We start from the raw sequence: 14,028 nt of genomic DNA on the forward strand, positions 1-14,028 counted from the left end.
CTTTACATTAAACTAGATCATTTTAATAGAACAGAGAGTTAGGGAATCACTACATATGCATCAGGTAAAGATAGTAAAATCTCTGTAGGAGATCAGGTACCGCTGGAACAATAATTCTGTCTGTGTATCCGACACCAACAGACTTTGCAAAGTATATTTAAATAGCAGTTTTGAGGAGAGACACTTTAGAATTTGACTTCAAATGAGCAACTGAGGAGCTTAAATCCTGAAATAACTTTGAGGACCTGGGTCAGTGTTCCTAAAATACTTACCTAACATAGCACTTATGCAGCAGACTGAAGAACAGATTCCTTACCTCAGCCTTGCAGTCACCCACAGTCCATTAATTGTGGGTTAATTGTTCTCGACTTCTGAAAACTAGATGAGACCAAACCCTACAGCATTAGGAGGACTGTCAATTTCTGTTTAAACTGATTGTAATAGAACACTTAGCATTTTGAAAAGCAGGGAACTAAACTTATGTGTGCCACTGAAACAAGTTTTACATTTCAGATCCAGTGTCATTTGTATTATATTTCAGCTTTATCATTTCTAGTCAATTAATATACTGGATATAGTAGAACAAGTGAATTATTAGCCTAGATAAAAATGAACCAATTGAGGTAAGTTTAATTGTTATTCTGATTGGCGTCATTCATGGAGTATAAGAATATTATGCACTGTTATTAGTAAGTTTTCAAATCATATAATCTAAAATATGCTTCTGCTGCAGGTCATGGGATAACAGCAGTAAAGGAAAAAGCAGGAACTACCCTAGGAATTCATAATGCCAGTTCAGCATCGTCAGAAACAGCAGAGCCTACTGCAGCTGAAACACCAATTATACGTAAGTTCAAGTTCACTGAAATTGGACAAAACTCTTTGACACTGCCAAATTAGTCCAATTTACAAAATTTTAAGATTTTTATCACAGAATCCAGTTTATGATAATTTGTGACTTGTAGAGTTGAAAGTATGCTGTAGCTTGCCTTTTTCTTTTATTAGAAGCGGAAGATTCTCTGGAACAAAGCTCTTCTGAGAATATTCCTTCTTCTCCTTCATCTGGATCTCGTGGCATGTTGTCAGCTATCACTAATGCTGTACAGAACACAGTGAGTCTTTTTAGCTGGCTTTTGTGCTCTAGTTACTCTTCATCATTTTTATGTGCAACTTCCCTGTAGGTTACATTTGTTAAGTTGTAGGTCTTTGTAAAAACAGTTCTGTTGTAAGTCTGGTTAGAGTCTCTTCCACAGCAAAAGAACTGTATCAAATTAAAAAAGAAAAGTCAAACACAACTAAGTGAGTTACTACTTTGGCACCAGTTTCTGTGAAAAATATGGTCTTCTCCTGAACAATACAGAATTCTGCAAATTCTTGGGAAATCTTTTTATAGTTGTGGTACCATCATCTAAATTTTTTTACAGTTAAGTCCTTCAACAGAAAGTGTTATAAGATTTGTGATCATTTTTGAAGGCAGATAAAATAAGAAAATGCTCCATTTGGTTATTTTAATGCTTTTACTAAACTGTATTGTTAGTCTCTGCCCCTTACATTTGCCTCTCTATCTAGTCTCTCATTTCATTTTAGCCTTCCCAGAAGGCAGTCTGATTGTAGACTCAGTGAGGCAAAATCTTTTGTCCACAGTTCTTTCCTATTACACCATCCACATGTTTTCTGTGTTTTGCACTTCATCCTTTTCTGTTTTCCTGTGTTTCAGCTTTTGCAGAATTCTGTACTGTACTGTTTCCAAATCAATTTTTGTGTCATCTTCTTCTGCAACATTTTTTACACACTACTACTATAGCAAATGTTTTCCTCTGAGTTTTTCAGTATGATGTTTCCCTTGGAATTATAAGAGACTTTAAGCATCGGCTAAAAAGCGTAGAAGACTAAATCCCCATTGAGCATGTTTTATGAAGTGGCAATTCTTTTCTAGTGCATATCCAGTTCACTCGGAGTGCCTCATCACTCTCATATCAAAGATTTTGGGAGCAGAGGGAGATTCCTATAGATTATTCCCAAGACTGTTGCTACAGAATCTGGAGCATCGCAGGGCTTGTGAGAGCTGCACACCAGTAAGATTAACTGAGCATTGTACAAGATTTGCAAATAAGAGAAATGTGCTCTTACACAAACATAGAGAGGCTACTATACCACAGTGATGAATGTCACCAAATGAAAAGAATATCTCAAGGTCTCAGTAAGTTGCCTGTAATGCCATTTGAGACTTTGGTAGGTTTTTCCATTATATACCAGGTTACATCAGCATTTGAGTATCTGGCAGATACATAATCCAGATTGAAATGGAAATCTTTAGCCAGTGAAAATTCTTTTTCAGTGTACATGAAAAATTGTAGGTGAGGACTAATGCTAATATGAAGACACAGGAAAAACAACTGTATTTCAATAGACAGTTCCAGAGTCATCACAAGTGTCAATATTTTAGAAATCAGTTAGCTAAGGCAGGGGTCATGCTGTTCATGATGGACTTTGGCTCCATATTATTCATATCTAAAATATGTTCCCATGGACTAGATGCCACTTTGGATGAAATTAAAGTGGTATTCATATTTTTTTTTATTGGCAACAGGTGTTACATTTCCTTTGGTGTGAATCTTTTAATTAACTAGAAATATTTGTATAGTCCATTTTTTTCTTTTTAAAAATGTACTCAGAACAAAGTAACATAATTTTATAAATGTATCAATCCTACTGTTAGTTAAAGCATAGAAAATCTAGCGACCTGAATGTTCAAAGATGATGTCAGCAAAAGCAAGAGTCTTTACAGTTCATCTTAGCATAAAGTGGAAAGAAAATAACCACACTGCATTATTTTATACAGGGGAAAAGTGTATTATCTGGAGGCTTAGATGCTTTGGAATTTATTGGGAAGACAACCATGAATGTCCTTGCAGAAAGCGATCCTGGATTTAAGAGAACAAAAACACTGATGGCAAGAACAGTTTCTCTATCTCAGGTTGGATTTATTTAAATACAGCTCTGCCAATGCAGTTTCAGATTCTTTTTCCAGAATTTCAGATGCCTCAGGGAGAGCAGTAGATATTAGCTAGGCTGATGGAAATAAATATTATGCTTTATATTTGCTCCACTTTATTTTTCTTCACAGAACCACAAAAGATAATGTAAAATTATCTTTTCTGCATATCACATGTGCAACAGCTGATTTTAATAAGATAGTATATGCAGTGATAAATCATTACACTCTGGAGACAGAATCAAATTGTTGGCATTTTTGTAACAGCTGTAGGTAGATATCTTCCAGCATAAACATCACGATACTACTTTTCTTGGAAATTAGTAATACTGGAATATGACATATGTTTCATTAGGAATTAAAGCTGTGAAAAGTTGTATCTTAATGTCCATCTAAACTAATGGTACCCTTACACAGTCATGACTCATGTTTAAAAGTTCAGAGACATGACAAAAACAGAACAGAATTCCAAGTGCTGTCAGTACAAAATCATTTTAGCTCTACAGACACTGAGAGGAGGGAGGCTGTGTAATAGACATTGAAAAAAAACGTAATTTTACTACATGTTTATTTCCTTTTAGAGAGGAGTAAGGGTTTTTTTTTTTTTAATGAGATGTTTCATCTTTAGTGTTTGTCATTGTAAGTGTGAACAGACTGATACTGTTGTAGTAGGCCAAAAGCAAGTAACCCTTTGTCAAGGCCCACAGGGTTAAAATGAGATTTTGAGAATACCTTCCTGAACAATATGCATGAATTCACACATAAAATCTGAGTCAGAAAGTGACATAAATCAGTTCTCATGGGTCCCTTAACACAGTGTTTCCTTTTCGGTGATTTGTACATAAAGTTTTGTGAGTGATCTTTTGAAGGTGGAGACTGAAGAATCTACCATCATAAGTCTTTTGTAACAAATGAATAACTGAAGACAGTATCGTAGAAATTTTGAATGATGGAATAGTGTAAGTGGCAAGAGTTCACCTCTATTCAGAGGCTTCTATGTGACTTAAGATGCAGTTCAAATATGTTTACCAGTTTTACTATGGCAATTTCATACGAGAGGCCATTCCTTCCTGGGAACAGAAGGAAGGAACAGAAGATCCTATTCTATACACTATTCTATCCTTCTTATACACTAATAGAAGTGTATAAGAAGATCACTCCAAAATATCCCCAAGTATATGCAGTGTAGTTCTGCCTCACCTTTGATAGAAGTCATACCTTATTAGGCCAATCTCTTTTGTCAGTCCTGCTGTCACATGAAACTGACTTCAGTATCTTCTAAAAATATTTTATAGGAAATATTTATGTAGGTGCATTATTTATGAAAGTAGGTAGGTAGGTCCCAAAAATAATATTCTTCCCATTTTGTGATCTGTGGAATGGATTGCACGAATCTTTAAGACTGTGTATGAAATAGTCTTTTTTGTTTTTCTTTCATTGTAATTGGTGGCTAAATTTATTATATGGTACACATAGCTGACATTGCTTTTGAGAACACAAGCAAGATTATTTGTTTATTCATTGTTTTTTAAAAAAGATGGTTAGCAATTACCATTGGGAAAACCACACTTAGAATACTACTTAAATATTTTATTAGGAAGTTTGTCAAAAAAGAAGTTGGATATTTCAGCTCTAAAAGTTCAGCTTTGCAGGTGTGATATTGTCTCAAATTTTATTACTACTTCCTAGACAAACAGAAGCAGAAAGTAATAAAATCTGTCATACCTACAGCACTACCAATAAAACAACAGGAATGATGTTTATTTTTGCAGCTGTTGCGAGAAGCTAAAGAAAAAGAGAAACAGAGGCGGGCCCAGCAAGTTACAGTTGAAAGAACAGCACATTATGGACTACTTTTTGATGAATTCCAAGGTTTGTCTCACCTTGAAGCTCTGGAAATCCTGTCAAATGAAAGTGAAGCTCAGGTACAGTATGCAGACAGCATAAATCAAAATGGTTGGTGAAAAATTGATCTTTACATTAATTTCACTCTGCAGGTGCATGTGGAATGAACAGTAAGTTTTCCATGAACTTCAACTGGTCCCGCGGGCCAGTCCTTGGCTTCAGGAAATCAATCTTGATATACCTAAAATTTAACTCCAAGATTAACTCAAAACAAACAACTTCTAACTGAAATTTATTTTTGTTAGAGCCATATATAGTGTATCTTTTTCAGCTTGTGACACTATGCAGATGTCTTTTCAGAATTTGCAAGGAGGTTGAAGTATTTTGTGTTTGTATCAGGCACTGATACTTACATTCGGGAGTTCTAGACCTACTACACCTGGAGGCTAGTGAATGAAAATGAATTCCAGTTTACTTACTCAATTCCTAAGCCTTCTTATTGTGTTAGTTTTTAAAGTTACATAAAACTACCCCGAGATATTATTACCAGAAGTATACAAATGTGTTTCTGAAGAACATGTTACTAAGGCCTATATGATAAATATATTTTTTAATTTCAGCTCTCAATTTATTGACTCTGACAGTAGATCAATAGATCTCTGACAGTAGATTAATAGAATTTTGTAGATTCTCATAGTGGTATTTTGTACTGAAACAGTTTTCTGATTAAATTTCTTTAAATAGTTTTTTTTTCTTTTTTATTTTTGTAATTAACATTCCTTGACATCTGGTTTATTTATAATAAAAAATAACCAACTTATTTTTAAAAATATTCTTTTTTCTCTCACAAATAAAAGAAGCTTGTATTAATAACAGCTAGGTACATACCGTCCATGTTTTTATTTTTTGCAATTAAGTCTAAATGAAAAATAATAAATTTAAAACCCATATATAAGATTCAAGGGCCTGCTTTTGGAAAAAAAAAACAAACCAAAAAAACCCAACACAAAACAGGAAAAAGAGAAATAGAAAAGAAGTTCAGGTTAATTGCATGTGTCAACACTATTTCTCTTTTACTGTGAAATACCATACGGTAAGTAAGACTTGTGCGGGTTGTTACCATGAGGTTTCCAATGTGCTTCATGTTATGTCCTAGATAACCCCTTGTTCATAGTCCTACTCACTCCAACAGGATTGAATGCAACTGTGTGGGTCAAACAAGTCCAATTCCCTGATAAGTATTCCAATTGCCATACACACACACACACAAAATACTTACAGTACTGTGAGCTTGAGACCTATACTAACAGCCCAAAAACCACAGGAGGAGTGCAGGAGAGGCTGAAGGCATTGCTAATGCCCTGTGTGCTTCTAGTAGCAGGATTTTAAAATATTTTTAAGCTTTTATTTTAAGAGTTTCCATTAAAAAAAGTTCCCAGTTCATTCTATGAAATGGATGATGCTATAGAGAGGGACAAAAAAGCCCTAGGTAGTCCTTCACAACCTGAGGTGGGTCTCCCAGTTTTATCTTGCATTTAACCCTGAGCATACGAGCTGGAAACGTCAAGGAGGAACATAGGAAAATAACATCTTTCTCCTGTCTCTCGCTGAGCCAGTCCGCACATCTGTCAAGCAAGCTTAAAAAAAAAACCTTGAAACAAACCTAAAACTAAAATTTTGTGTCAAGGGAGAGAGAAGGCGTTTCTCTCAGCTTCCATAGGCAGAGGGTGCAATCATGGGATTAACACCATATAACTGTAGTGCAAACAAACAGTGATTCAAAGAATCTGCTTCCATCCCTCTTAGGCATGCCACCCTATTAGATAAGCAGGGACTTGCAGATACCTGAGACATGCAAAGACCTGTCAATACATTCTTCAGAACAGGTAGACTGGTAGACTGTCAATAATTTTGAAGGAGGGAAAACAGGCTTCTTTTTACAACTCCTCCTGTGAGTGCTCAGACTAACCATGAAGTCTGCCTGTGCCCTTTTTGTCTGCTGTCTTCACCCAGGCAATCCCCAAATGCTTATTACAGGTTGCAATTAAATCATAGATTTATAATGCAAAACTAATGTTCTGGGAGAATATAGAGACCTGACGATCTTGCAAGGCTGGTGAAATTTTTGTGACATTGAACAAATTTTGTTGATGAGAACTAAAAATATGTCTACATTAGAAGGTTAGAGACAAGATTTGAGCAAAAGAGAAGTTTCTGTTTCTTAGCCTATTTTGGTATCAGGCTCTAAATTAGCATTTAAGAAATGCTCTGGGTTGGTTAGGAATGCTTGCTGTCCTTTCTTTCACAGATTCAGTCATATTTAGCAACACTTGATGGAGAACAGTTGGAGACTGTGAAAAATGATTTAATTGCTATAAAAGAGATTTTTATTCCAAAGGAATCAGATGATGAAGTGGTGCAGGCACAGAAAGGTAAGTAGAAATACAGAGACTTAACCATATAGGTAATTGTTACTTCCCTGTATAGTCATTTAAAAAAGTACAATTCAAACTATAATTTCTGATATCCTAATATTCTTCATAAGGTAGTCACTGAGATTAATACTCTAAAAGTTCTGGAAGCTGATTAATGCCTAATTTTGAATTTATATTGTAATTGAAGTGTGAGATATAGAAAATATAATGTTAGGAAGTATTATATTACTTTGCTATATCATCAGTGAAAGCAAAACAAAAATAAGAAAGGAAAATAATAACCTTTTGGATCACTGTTTTCTTACAGATTCTGTTTATGAAATTGTGTAATCTGAGAGTTTTTGGAGTATTTAGCCATGCTTTTCTGTTTAGCAACTTCATCTTGACTTTGTACCCTCCATTGCTAGATAGAGAAAAGATTAAAATGTAACAGAGACCTAAGAACCCGGAACTTTTTGAAGGAAAGTCACTTTGAAACATAGTGGCAAAGCTGCTTTCTAGGTATTGCTTGGCAAGAAGTGGCAAGTGGAGTGTTAGAAAGATGTTAAAACAGCAGAAGCATGCTGTAACTATGCGGTTACAGGTCAGGAATTTTGGCATTCCCCAGAACAGGCTGAGAACAGAAGGATAAGAAGTTAGCTTAAAGCCACCACAGTTCATGTTTCCAGGCCTATGAGATCCATACCAAACCTCTTCTAGCTAATAGAAGCAATCCCCTTGACCTGACTGAAGACTGGTTTATGCCACTGAACACCATATTGTTGTGTTTCAGAAACACAGAAACATAAAAAGCTGTTTCTTCCACATCCTTTTGATCTTCTTGGGAGTGCTTTTCCCATAAAACCTACGTTTTGCAAGATGGTGAGGTATGATTTCTCTAGCCTCCAGAAAGTTAGAAAAACTGTGTTAGCATCCATACATTCTAACTGGAAAGCCTTTTTCACTCAGACTGCTTTTTCTAGCAGTACTTCCTCAGTATGCCTGATGTCTCTCACAGGGAGCTTATTGTTTCTTCTCAGGGAGGACAGCAAGCGTTCAGTGTAAAGTCTTACTTAGTATGCTAGAGTTTTGTGCTGCTTTTTTTCCTTTTTATTCTTTAAAACCCCACATTCCTTTATGGGGTTGTGAGAAATAGAAGTCAAGAAAGTGTATTACCTGCTTAAGAGTGAGGATTCATGAGATGTCTGTTGTTCCTTAATTTCTGTGGGAAATAATTTCTTGCTTTGAAACTAGTCTCCAGGAAAAACTCTGTTTCTTGCATAAAGTGATGTTTTCTCCAGTGGTCAGAAGTTCTGTTTTTTCAGTGAAGCACGGCTGCTGATCATGCTCCTTGAAACATTAACTGGTCTTTTAAACAGGCTTGAGACCAAGGCAATGAGCACCTAAAAAAAAAAAAAAAACCAAAATAAAACAAAATAAATCAGAGTGTGCTGCAGGTTTTCCCCTGCTAAAGCAAACCACTCAGCAGTGAAACATATCCTCTTCTCTGTGACAGCGGAAATAATAACCACACACATGTTCTCTCCACTGTACAGCTGAATAGGTCTTACTTCAGACTGCAGTTCAAAATTACTCATGACCTTTAGTGCAATCAGACTCAAGATTCATTAGTATTTGAACTACAGATAAGTTTCATTTATTAGTATTAAGCTGGATAAATTTTAGTTCCACTGGAACTATTCCAAAAGAATAAAAAGGTTAATCGTTTCTTAAAGCAGCTTTCTGTTAGGCCTGAGCCTGCAATTCTGTGGTCAGGCTCCTAACCTGGGACATGTGGCCTTTACTTCCTTCTTCAGCCTCTCATCCGTAATCTGTAGTACATGCAACACTGCATTGATTGTGCTCTTAACACTGTGTAGTGCTTTGACACAGAAATCTGTTATCTTCATTAAAACCTTGTCAGAGTGAATGAAGGCTTCTTATCATCCTCCTGAGTCAGGGAAAACAGACCTCTTCCTGAATTTCTTAATGCACAGGATCTGAAGTGATTTTATTAAGTGCATTTATGCAGCAAAAGCATAAAACCTTGTAAAACTGGAAGAATTCCATTAATAGGCCTTGACATGACAATTGTCTGCCATTTTTGGGTAAAAACAATGTCCAGCACCTTTCCATGTAATGTTGTATATGATTTGCATGTCTGTTTCCCCTCATAGAGCACAGTTCTATTGAACAGTTCAATGTTTCGTTGATACTTCAGTTCACCAACCCTTACATAATTTAAGTTGGAATCAAGTGACTCACTATTGTCTACACTTAGTATTCTGGTCATATTTTACAAATAAGTTTAGCTTTCTGGAGGGCATCGATATGTATCCTTCTGGGAGCACACTTGATCTTTTAGGGTCTAGGTTGAGTTGTTGGTTTGGTTGGTTTTTTAAATTGCAAATGTTTACCTGAAATTACTTGTTGAGACATTAAGCCTATTTCTGTGGCATAATTAATATTTATGCTAAGAAAATGGTCTGTGTTTGATGCTACCAAAAATTTTAAACATAATTTAGCATTCAGCATAGATAAAAGACAGTAAAATTTAACAACAGGTTCACTGATCAGGATTAAATGCAGCTGATGTCTTGCTGTGAAGAGAAGGCTTCATTTTAGTTTGTGTTCTTCACTCAAGCTAGTTAATACAATTAAGGTCCCGTTAAGCACATTCATAGGTTTTACACTTATAAAATCAAGTCAGTAAGCCATATGCTTTTTAATAGCATATTTTTAATACAGAACTATATATTTTCACATAAGCTAGCTAATCTAGCAAGAGGCAGCAGGCTATGTTATATTGTGTGGAGGAATTTTGAGTTTTAATCATGCTTGCTAAACAGTTTGAAGCTGCAACTAACTTGTCTTCAGTAGGATTTTGATTTGTGCTTCCTAGCTCAATAAAACTTGTGTTCTTTTCTTCTATATAAGGAAGCACCCCCCCTGCAAAAGACAGAAATTAACTAATGATGTTTGAAAATGTTAAATCTTACCTAGCTACTGAGCAGTATTTGAAAACAAGTTAATTACCACTTGTTGCTAATTTGTTACCACTTTCTCATCATCAAAGTCATGTTATTTATGTGGTGCCATTTATCAGTGCTATATATATTCCGTGAAAAAAAAAAAAAAAAAAAAAAAAAAAATCTCTACCTGGGAGGAAAACCAGTGCTTTGCATTCAAGTGTTTGAAAAGGGCGGCCATTTGTTTTAAGTAAACTCTCAGGATCCCTTCTTACGCTAGACTCTCAGAATCTCATTCAGAGACGTTAGTGCTGCTTTTAGTTTCTACTGTAAACACTTTCAATCTTAAACAAGGAGAAATTACTGCAGTGATCTTTGGAGGACTGTTTTGGGAAAAGATGGGGCTAAGCTTTGTTCTTGCAACTTTGAAACTGGAATCATAGTTTTTTTGTGTCTTTGCTTAACAGTCAGATAGGTGCGAACTCAATATGAAAAGAAAGAAAAGGAAAAGATATTTTCTGAAACAAGTAGGAGAAAGCCAAATGCATACCCTTCTGTCTAATGTTTCCTCTCAATTTCATGAATTTTTCACTGCAGCTTCTTTTCCTTTGTTTATGAAATAATTAGAGGAGAATATCTGAAAAAGTAGCTTTACCTACATTTTGAAAGCCATTAACATCAATATTTCATATACGAGGTTAAGGGAGATGGTAACAAAAGTGAGTATCGAATTGAATATTCCAGTTATCAACAGTTTTGGTAGTTTTGCATTGATCCAGTGAACTGCTTATCAGTTTCCAGCATGCTGCAGTTTATAAAACAATTTAGCATTGTTTTAAGAACAAGTGAATTCAGTGTATCCAAGAGGTGCTGTATTGCAAAACCTGAAAGTCCTATTGCCAAAATTTACTCATAAGGGCAGCAATGAAGTGAACTCTGTGCATCTCTTTGGTCTGCTAGAATACAATCTTCTTGACCTGTTCTCCAGCTGTTAAGAGGAAAGCTCAGTCTTTTGGTCATTGCAGAGTTCTTTGTGCTAAATACTAATTTATTTTATAGCACCAAAGACGGGCACTCTCTTTACAAGCAAGGGTGAGATGTCCTTTGCTCTAGGAGAGTATAATCTGAGTAAGATTCCACTGCATTTCCAGATGTTGTTGCAAGGTACTGTGGACTGTAAAAAGTTCTATCAAAATCCCCAAACTCATTGGAGAGTAATGGCCCTCTGCTTTTAAGCTCAGTACTGAAGATTTGCATAAAAATAGAAAAATTGGCCCTACCTGATAAATGAACAAAAAAATGAATACAGTGAGATGTGACATTAATTTTTGAAGTAGCTGGATTTTTATCAGGCTCAGTATGGGGACTTTGACCTTTTAGCGTCATCAGGCTAAAAAACCTGGATTTTGTATATTCCACCAGGAAATGTTAATGAAGATTCCAAACTCAGTAAGTGCAGGTGAACAGAACCAACCAAAATACCAACTTTTAGGAACTTAGAGAATGTTAGAATATGGCAACTGCAAGTAGTCAAAGGAATATGTATAATAAAGATGAAATACGAATACTAGTGATACTAATCTTTGCTCATAAATCTTGTGAAATAAAAGTGCAGCTTCTTTAAGGCTCATTACTCCAAAGCAGAACAGAAAACATTTTTCATTTAAGCAAAGCTCAATCTTAAAATAGAAAGAAAACACAGCTCTTAGCTGTGGTTTGCAGGCAGAGCATTAGAGGACATGTTTTCCGGTATGTTTCCTCTGAAATTTATTTGTGTCGGGCCCTGCTGCATTTTTTATTCCTTGGTTTGAAAGAATAGGTTAGTACCTCTTCTTTGGTTATTTTGTGGGTCGTATTTTTGTCAGATAACTAGGGATCATGCAGCTTCTTCTCCTCCTACCTGTTTTTGTGAAATTTAGTGGAATTTAGAATGGGGTGGAAAGAGTAGTGGATCAAGCTAGCGTATCTGGTTGTACAGGTATCTCTGTTGCTTGTTCTGTTCTTTATTTGAGCATACACACGCACACACCCACACATCCCTTTCTTGTATCACTGTCACTGTTTCAAGTGCTAGAGTGCTTGGGGAAACTATTTGACTGTATGTATTTGATTGTGTAAATATTATCATCATAACACCCTAACGAAAATGGTCTTGTTTTTCTTGCCGCAGATATGGGAGAAGAGTTTGTCAGCATGCTCACTGAACTGCTGTTTGAATTGCATGTTGCTGCTACTCCTGACAAACTTAATAAGGTTAGCACCTGTTAGTGAGCTGCCCTCTGTTTCTTGGACAAAGACAAAGCGGGAGGGCTTTGTTCTGAAATCTGACACAGAGCAGTACCTAGCTCAGTTCAGACAGTTCAGAAAGCAAGTTCAGGAGGGTGGGACTAAAATGATGAATACAGAAAAGCTTTCATAGAAGAAGTGAGGTTAGTAAGGCAATACAGTTGCAATGACTAGCTAGCACAATGGGCCATGTTAGAAAGCCTTGAACCAGGGGTGTCTCGGCAGAACAGAGTTCATGAGCACAGCAGATTTGGTCTGACATACTGGGAACAAAGGTGAGGTTCAGAATTGTTTTTCTTGCTCATCATGTTTATTCTTCTGAGGGACTTCTCCAGACCTTCTTAGTTAGAAGCAAAGTCATGCGTTTATCTCATCTAGCTTCAATCATCTAGAAGTTAGATGGCTAGAAGCTAGTTACAGCACTGGTCACATTTATGCTGTCAGGCCCCTTTAAAGGTGATTCACCTGCTGATCTTAGGCTCAGATGAATGTCTGTCTCTCTAGCTACGTAGATAGACAATGGATTACTAGCTTAGGCTTACGTCTTAACATATTTTAATTCGACTTCATGTTAAAAATGAGACATCATAAATTTCCTACTAACCATAACAGTAGTCTGAAGTTGTATAAAGCATCAAGACTTTTCAACTTTGATCTACTTTCATGCCTGGGAAAGCAGCTGAAGATACAGTGATTTTCTATTCATTTTTCCTTTAAGAATTCACTACATCTCTCACCTGTCTAATATTTTTTTCCTTTTTTACACCACCTTCTTATTTTTTGGGGGGAGGGAAATTATTTCTATGTAAATTCCTTTGAAAGGTACCTCATAAAGCTGAAATATTAGTAACTTTGGTATTAATGCCAACTCTATGCGTTAGTTAGGAGTATCATACCTGTAGAGGAATTATCCCTGGCTGATCCATCTTTACACAGTCAGAAATGCTTCTCCCTACAGTTTCTTAAATATACACTTAACTAAATGCCACACAATGGCTTGATATGTTTAAATTTCTGAATGTAAAAACGAAGCAATTAAATGTATTGTTAATTAATGCTCAAGAACATTATTTGATATTCCCTATTTGAACTGAACTTTGGGGTTGGGTTCTTTGTTTGGCAGGCTAGGAAAAAAGCTCACAAATGGCTGGAAGAAGCCAGTTTTTCCACCCCAGTAGACATGGAAGAGAAGATAAAAGAAAACCGTGGAGAACCTGGTGAAGAAAAGACTGAAAAAGAAGATAAAATTGGTAGTGATAAAACAGAAGTAGACAAAAACAAAACTGTGGAGGTAAAATAGCTTTTGGAGATAAGATTCATTAAGCAAATTTTCATACTTTCTTGATAAGATTACTTCTTTATCTTTGTGTGTTGTCATTTTTTAAACTCATGGAAATATTAATAAATATTAATATATAACTATTCACTGTAGACCCAATAGGAAACTCACTTACATAAATATTTTCACTGTTAGTCTGTTCGCATAAGTAAATATCAAAGTAGCAGGTCCTCTGCCTAT

At 35.8% G+C, this 14,028-nt stretch overlaps 1 protein-coding gene across 1 annotated transcript; it reads left to right on the forward strand.

Annotated features, from left to right (window-relative positions):
* Positions 1-733: 733 nt before the first annotated feature.
* Positions 734-13,800, forward strand: FAM114A1 (family with sequence similarity 114, member A1; the record flags this gene model as incomplete). Its single annotated transcript, XM_009700240.1, has 7 exons — positions 734-847; positions 1,006-1,112; positions 2,843-2,977; positions 4,768-4,920; positions 7,149-7,272; positions 12,394-12,476; positions 13,633-13,800. Coding segments are annotated over 7 exons (884 nt in total), but the record flags the coding sequence as incomplete, so codon positions are not given.
* Positions 13,801-14,028: the final 228 nt, after the last annotated feature.

The sequence above is a fragment of the Cariama cristata genome, unplaced genomic scaffold (genome assembly GCF_000690535.1).
Source record: "Cariama cristata isolate BGI_N322 unplaced genomic scaffold, ASM69053v1 scaffold45775, whole genome shotgun sequence".
NCBI lineage: Eukaryota > Metazoa > Chordata > Aves > Cariamiformes > Cariamidae > Cariama > Cariama cristata.